The sequence below is a fragment of the Pomacea canaliculata genome, linkage group LG2 (genome assembly GCF_003073045.1).
Source record: "Pomacea canaliculata isolate SZHN2017 linkage group LG2, ASM307304v1, whole genome shotgun sequence".
In the NCBI taxonomy this organism is placed as follows: domain Eukaryota; kingdom Metazoa; phylum Mollusca; class Gastropoda; order Architaenioglossa; family Ampullariidae; genus Pomacea; species Pomacea canaliculata.
The window spans coordinates 31446346-31454434 of NC_037591.1; the positions used below are offsets into that span (position 1 = coordinate 31446346).

An 8089-nucleotide genomic window follows, 5' to 3' on the forward strand; every position below is an offset into this window, starting at 1 on the left:
AGAGTGTTGGCAGCAAATACCACGGCCAGTGATGGGGCTCCAAAGTCACGTGAGCCTTGAGACTGACTGGTCAGCTTAGCAGCTCCTACCATGGTAGTATGTCAGCTCCAGCTCGTGCGACAAGTGATAGCTAAAAGGCTTATAAACAGTTTTAGCTGCCGCACCCCAAGATCTATGGCACCCGTGGAACCTTTTCATCATTTTCTCTCAAATACCCGATATCCCTGTCCCCTCATTCTTTAAATCACCTCACGGTGGAAGCACTCATCCCACCCAACTTTACAAAAATGCGGTCTGGGTGGATGCACTTGGGTTCAGGGCCGCTAGCACCAGGAACAATAATTCGTTGTCGCCCCTGAATCGCTATAGTCTGAACAGTCGGTAGATAAATTACAAGAACAGCTTTTGTTTTCTTCTTTGATTTGCTGTGATTTTAGTGGCATTATGTTGAACTTTTCCCAGTTAAGTTTGCCAGTAGTAATATTCCCGAAAGAGAAGGAAACAAGAATGTTGCGATCTTGAACTGCCCACCCGCGGCCACTGGCCCTTTCCCACGCTGTCGTTCGTGAGTTCGTGGTAGCCGACCCTGAACTGCCCACCCGCGGCCACTGGTCTATTGTTACACCCGCCTCATAACTTGGGGGGGGGGGGAAACAATGACCAGACAGGGCGAGGGGGGCGGGGGATGGAGGGATCTAGATTTTAGAATATTCGAGGGTAGGGAAATAAGTAGCGGGGCGGACAGTGGCGTGGGACCTTTTGTGAATTTGGAAGAGAGAGAGAAAAGGCAGGCCAGCCGCCGAGATAAACTGAATTAAAAAACTTCAGTGTGGAAATTCGATCTTGTGTTGTTTCTGGTACGACTAGCCCACCCTACGTAGCCATCAGACGCTGACATGTTGGTTACACTATCAAGCTTAAACAGGTCATTGCTCATGAATTAATCGATTGCTTTAACCTGGACAGTTAGTTCCCCAATAAATCTTCAGTCAAACGCATCAATAACAAAACAAGTAAGCATGGACAAGTAAAAAAGACAAAGAACAAACAAGAAAATAGTAGGTGTAAGAGTAGGAAACTCAAAAAAACTAGGGATTGAGGCAAGTAAAAAGGGTTAGATGTGAGGGAAATTCGCGAAGGAAGAATTAGCTAATAAGGAACGGTGGGAAGAGATGGAAAGAAATCTTTTCATCACTTTTGCTCACATACCCAGTATCATCATCTCCTGCGAAACAGCCTTACGGTGGAAGCACTCATCCCACCCAACTTTTTAAAAAATGCGATCAAAGGCGGATCCACAGGTTCAGCGGGGCACCTGACGGCCAAGGACGATAATGACATGAGCAATAATTCTTTTGGTTCAAGAGCCGTTGTAACCCCTAAATAGCTAAAAGCAAAAGAACGTTTGGTAAGTAATAGAAAATATAATTTACAATTTATTTTCTTCTCTGATTTGTTGTTGTTTTAGTGTTATTATGCTGACCTATACATCACTAAAGGACACCCTCGTCCTTGTGCTGGATTGTTTAAGTTTGACTTACTACTATGACCTGTTGTTTTCGTCTACTGATTTCAACTTTTCTTGTTGACTGTGACAGTTAACGCCATAACAGTTTCTTCTTGTATACAAGTCGTCATTGTAAAAGACATTACCTCAGCGTCAATACTCATGTGCTTGAACTTTTAAATGCAATGTCTCTGCTTGGTCATCGAATAAATACAAGCAATGTCTTGACGATTTAATGAACAGTGACATCAACATCTTGATCTGTGAACAGGATGTTATCAAGCAGAGCCAGCTACAAGGTTTGCGATGTGTTTTTGTGCCAGTGGACCAACGGTTAACGCCTGTCGCCACTCCAGTCTGGATTGGCAGCTTTTTGGTTCAGATCTCGTCTAGGGCACACTACTTTTTTTCTCCGCATGTCACACCTGTTTACAGCTCTGGCTACTTTGCCGTGATATAGCCTTAGCTTCTGGCTCGGTATAAAAACACCAGCTACCCCATCCAACGTTCTGTGTTTGTAAAACGTGGACAACCAGGTTTTGGCTGGGATACATCCCTAAAAGCAGTTCAGATGCTGCTGCTGCTGCTGGATGATGATGATGATGATGATGTCCCAATGTCGCAAAAAATGTAATAATCGCTTTTCGTTGTGTAAAGAGGTTTTTTATCTCTGGGATAACTTATTAATCTGTGTGAAACCACGACCAGGTATAACGACAAACAGATATCATAAAGCAGGTAAATAGAGAAACACTTTTGTGGGTGTGTGCGTGCGCGTGTGTGTACATCTTTTATCTATTATTTGTCTGTGTGCAGCCTCTCTTTCTCTTCTCCCTCCAAACGTTTTTTTCCCATTTACTCGCTCGCTCAAACGCATCCACCACCCACCCACAGCTCGCACACACTGCAAACATGCGACAACACTGGGAGAAAGTAAAGCCCGACAGACACCATATTTTGTCTATGGACGCATTTGATTGTTTTAAATCATGGTGTCAAACTTAAACACAGGCTGTGGTGCTTGATTCTCTGGAAATCTCTGATCCACATTGCACTCGTAACCAAACAGTAGGCAGTCCTTTTGAACAAAAAATTCAACCTTTTTTAAAAGTGACCTGGGAATGTTGTAAAACGCTTCCAGAATGGCCGTCTTGCGTTGACGCATGCACTCTTCTCGACTACCGGAATTTTCGTAAGCCTTCATTGCAAGGTTCAAGAACTGTTCGGATGTTAGATTTTCTGCCTCTTCATCAGAAACTGGAAATTTTTTGTGAATAGATAAATAGCCGCGTATCTGAAACAGCAAAAAAGTTGAAACTGCAATAAAAGACGAATGCGTTCTTTCAACAGACGTACTTCGGCTGGAGCTATCATTTTGTTCATTGCTCTTAATTCTAACGATGCAGCTGCAGAAGAGTTTAGTGAATTTACCAGATACCTTACCTGAAAGGTAGCCCAAGTTCTTCTTAACATGTTTGCCTTATGGAAACATTTTCTTGTGTCAGAAATGATGACGTCAAAGACCCGGTTTGTGACGTCTCTCATGATGCTGAGGTCATTTTCCGTCTGGAACGAGGAGTCCGGTCCCAACACTGACGTCACGTTGACGCCAGCGGCAGTTAGAATGAAGTTGGTGTCGTCACGAAAGGTCTCCATCTTACCCACGAAGTCGTAACCCACGTGACACGGCAAACACTTGGCGTACATGGGCGTGAAGTGTGCGTTGACAGCAACACCAATGTCGTTGGTGACGTAGCGACAGAACTCAGAAAAACTGACGCTTGTGACGCACGAGAATGAGCCTGTCGTCTGATTGGCTAGCTTTCTGTCACCCATCGCCGCTGGCTGCAGGTTTTCCCCAAAATGCTGTCGGATGTGCTCCGACAACCCTTGAGTCTGGTAGCTAGGGGTGAATATCTTGTCGATGTACCCGGAAAACAAGCGCTCGTAGGGATCTCTGACGAACAAGAACTTCGTGTATGACTGAAGGTAGAAGTATTTCAGAAGAAAAGGTTTGGATGCGCTGGTGTTGAACAAGCCCCACCTCCTGTGCACGGCCACGCCTGACAGGTTGAATACTGACTTGCCCTGTTGCTGGTCTTTGAGAAGCACGAACACGCGCTTCCAGAAACTACACCCGACCTTCTCTATGGGGCAGTACAACAGGCGGTGCACGTCGTCGATAAGGAACTGATTTCCTTCCTGTGGCATGGGACACAGCTTGTGGTAAATATAACGACTGGAAATTAGTTCATACTTTAAAAAGAAAGAGCAATTGTCAAGCTGTACTTCCGAATCTTATTCCATTTTACTGAAATATTTGTTTATGAACTAAGTAAAAAATGAGAATTTCATTATTTGTATAATCATTTTCAGCTTGTAAAACCCCACATAAATCAAGAAATAAATTTTGCATAAAAACTTTAAGCAAGGTGTGATATCATCGCGACTTACAGTTACTGCCTCTCTGGCATCTTCAAAGAAGTTTTCCTCCGGCCCAGCTTTGCATGTTTTATGTAAGAGCTCTTTTCTCTTTATGTGATCTTCCGCCAACCGCCTGACGTCCGTGCCATCCGGAAACATCAGCGACTGAAATTGGATCATTTTTTAATTGTTTACGCAGAGCCAAAAGATTTCTTTAGAAAAGTACCCTAGATGTTGAAGGTTGTTTCAAGAAATGGACTTTATTATAATTACTTTTCTGAGTGCTTTAAATTTGAAAAAGTGTTAGTGGGTCTACCCGAAACATTACTTCAACATAGACCCACGCGTAACATCAGAGAAAGGTAAGTACATTAGTCACCTATGCACGTAAGGTCTACCAGACTGCACAATTTAATCTTCTAGTGTTATAATTATACTTTCACTACGTTCCTAAATGCATATATAAAATGTCCGGAGTTTACTTTCTGGATATTAGACAATATACCTTCAATTTTTCGTTGGTCAAGGTGTCGGATGAGTAGCAGGTCTCTAGAAAACGTGGTATCAGTTGAGAGTTCAAAGTCGATTGTCCTACATGGGAAAAATGTGTCAATAATTAATTTACTAAGTAATACTTGACTCTCACAGATACCGTCTACAGGTAGTTTGATGGTAGAGAAGCCGGCAGAAATAAGTAGGATGCATACGTCCATGCTTGTCGTTCTTTATGTGATGTGCTTTTTCCGAGTGTGTGTACGTGAACGTTCTCACGCATTTGTACGTGTGCTTGTGTGTGTGTGTGCGAGCCCGCGTGTGCAAATCTATTATCTTTTTGTGTTAAGCCTCTCGTTCTCGTCCTCCAAGCATTATTTGCTCTATGTACTCAAAAACTCACTTACCGACTCTCTCAATGTGAGTACACACTATCTCATAACTGTACTATCGAAAGTATTTTATTTTACACACTTTAGCTTATGAAGATGTTAATGATGCTGGCTGCTGTTGTTCTACCTTGAAATGAGTCTCTCTCTCACACACACGCAACACACACTCACGCGCACGCACGGACACACGCTACACACACAACCAAATTTTCTTTGTCTCTCTATCCAGCATTTTCCCTCTTGTACTCACATGCACTCAACGAAAAGCGATTAGTCTAGATTATATCTAATAATCATACCATTGATGACAGCCTCCCACCAGAAATGGGATCCAATTATCATGATTACGAAACCCAGAGATGTAAAGGCCAGAACAACCTTCACTGGGCGGGAGAACCACTTCCTTGGCATAGTCTACAAACAGAAGCGTGCTTGAGTTACGCTGGACGCATCCAGGAACCTGCAGAAGAAACGAACTGATATGAGTCTGCCTTCCTGGCTCCTAAAATTTGAAGCCTATCGGTGATCCACTGCTCGTGACAATGTAAATCTGCCTTCTTGTAAAAGTTCCTTCACGGCACTTGAACACGAACAAACGTGTAAACAGACATCCGGGGGCTTGTGAAATACATGTACATACTGTAACGTTAAGCTGTAACAACATATCACAAGTTTCCACACGCTTGGCAGGTAAAGTTTGTTTAACACTAGTGATGTTCACTTCAGCAGTTCATCTGGTACTGAAGGATCTTGATGTCATCTAGATATCATCTGTGTTTGAATAATATGCTTATACCTAAGTCTAATAAAGTGACTGAAAAATTTAATGTCGTTTCATGATCGTGTGGCCCTCGGAGAGTGAACTGGATCTTTCTCGGTAACAGCTTTTGTGCCATAGCAGTGCCCATCTCTTTGACTCTGTCTCGGTCCTCTTCCTGACCCTTCTTAAAGGGTTGCTCAGCTACTCGACAACTGAGTCAGCTGATCCCTTTTACTGGTATCGAACAGTGGTACGCGCACCTCGGGCACAGTGTTCTATCCGGGACACCTGCTTATAGGGCAGGCTGCTCTGCTACTGATGTAACATTACTTGGTGACTCAGTTGAACACACTTCTCCCCCGACCTTCGGTATCGGACACAAAAAAAGTTAGATCATTTAATCATCTAAGTACGTGGCTTTTTGTTGAGGAAGAGTGTATGTGTGCATTAATACATTCTTGCTCGCCGTTTCACAGTCAATAACAGCAAGAAGATGCTATAAAGTTTCGGACACATCTATTGGCTAAATATATGCTCTAAGACGTGTATATACCTACCAAATAGGTTTTGAAGGACATCTGCATGACAACTAGCACTAATCATACGTTGAAGGCAAACATGCGACCAAGCTGTTGCCATTAATTGCCGAATATCCTGCCTCAGCACTCAAGACAAACATTTTGGAATACACTGTGCTGACCCTGTCATTCTGAAAGGACTATTGACTATACTGCTGCGCACTTTCTTACGGAAAACATAAACTATATTTATGGAAGCTTGCCTGTTCAAGTAGATACATCAAGAAGATCGTCACCAATCGTGGAGGTTAGCAGCTGTTGTGGAAACTTTTGGAGAATCGCCACTTTTAACAGCTATTTTTTTTATATAAATGCTCTGATTAAATGACATTTGTTGACTCATAGATTCACTACAAAGAAATATATTGATTTGTCTGTATCGACGAATAAATCAAGCAAACAGAAAAGCTACAAGACCCTTTATGATAAGGGTGCTTTGTCCAAGGGTGAAGTGAGTTCAGTTTTGAAATGAGATGTTAACGGTCCTTTGCGCTACCACTCTTGTGAGACAGAAAATCTCTAAATCACCTGTGTCAGAGTAAGACACCAGATACAAAGCATTGATCACTAAAGAAATACGTGAAAGAAAACAAAAATCGATGTATCAGCTGTTGCTTTCAACGACAACGTCTACAGGCACCCTGTTTCACTTTCGATCGTATGTATATGCTTACTGCATGGTCCTTGAATATACCTTTACGGGAACATAAAGACTTAATGGGAGTTGGTAGCAATATCACCACGTGACCTTACAGCCTTAAAGGGATGAGGAGGCTGTATGAAATACTCACATTTTCTAAGCCTACATGTACAACACGCATGTCCTCGGATCTGTTGCCTTTGTCTACACAAAGCAGATCTGGGATGATGCTTAGGTGGTTGTGGCTCTGACCTGAATGAAGAAGGTCGGAAACTGGGGGTTCCTTAGCGAAGTGTTATTCTGAAAGACTCATAGTGGACGTAGCTGCGAGTGGGGATGTCTATATGTTGGCTTTTTTTGATGTGTTGACTCATGTCCATTTATTCAGCTAAGGAAAGTAGACCTGTTGCCTTTCCCATTTCTCTGACCGGTGTGGTTTTTATTGCTCCTGTGGTGATGAGCATCAGTGGTGGTGATGACAACGATAGTATTGGTAAACTGCTGCGAGGAAGTGAGAAGTAATTCTGACGCTCACGGAGACTTGAACACTATAGGCTAGCAAATTCCTGATAGGCTTCTGTAGAAGTAAAAAAAGAAAAAAAAAAAAAAAGAGAGAAAAAAAAGAAAAAAGACAGAAAACATCGCTTACCTTAACAATGGTACAGAATCGGACTCAGAGACACACGAAAGGTCGTTAGAAAACGGGAGCCTCAATATCCTCTCCAGCAGTTGCACGAGGTTTTAGTAGCCCCTGCAGCAACTGCGTGCACTGCCCCACGTGATGAGTCTGGTGAAAGCGGCTCTGCAGCGACTGTTCGTATTGTGACAGAGCATGAACGATGCATATGATTATTGTGAATTACTTCACCTCCACTTAAGTACTTCTGCTCTGTGCCGTTCAGCTCCTTACTCCCTAATCCTAGAAATGAATTTGTTTCTTGTTACTTTAAATTAACAAGTTTTTTTAAAAAATAACTTAGGCACATAGTTAAAAAAACACATAGCATCTACTTAGACTTTTATTTTTTGTCTCCACATGCATTCGTACATCAATAAGCCAGTAAACAACAAAATCTGAAAAACATTCGAATAGCATCCGTCTTTTGTTTTCGTTTATACTGCTTCCTCTGCAGGCTAATGCAGCATATAGACTGTCCTGGATATCTCGTTCAGAGGGGAGAAACCATCTATTTGCAAATGTCCCCAGAATGAGGCAAGTGCGAGCATGAGCCCGGCTACAAAAATTAATCATCAGAAAGTTTAAGCTTGATAGCTTCACACAAACAAAAAAAGCGC

The 8089-nt window shown here is 42.6% G+C and overlaps 1 protein-coding gene across 1 annotated transcript; it reads right to left on the bottom strand.

The window, feature by feature from the left end:
- Positions 1 to 1776: 1776 nt before the first annotated feature.
- Positions 1777 to 5254, bottom strand: LOC112554460 (carbohydrate sulfotransferase 11-like). Its single transcript, XM_025222244.1, has 5 exons — positions 5115 to 5254; positions 4437 to 4522; positions 3962 to 4096; positions 2951 to 3709; positions 1777 to 2801 (listed from the first exon to the last, which is right to left on the bottom strand). Exons 1-5 carry the CDS (start codon positions 5224 to 5226, stop codon positions 2490 to 2492), a joined length of 1404 nt encoding a protein of 467 aa, XP_025078029.1. The 5' UTR covers positions 5227 to 5254; the 3' UTR covers positions 1777 to 2489.
- Positions 5255 to 8089: the final 2835 nt, after the last annotated feature.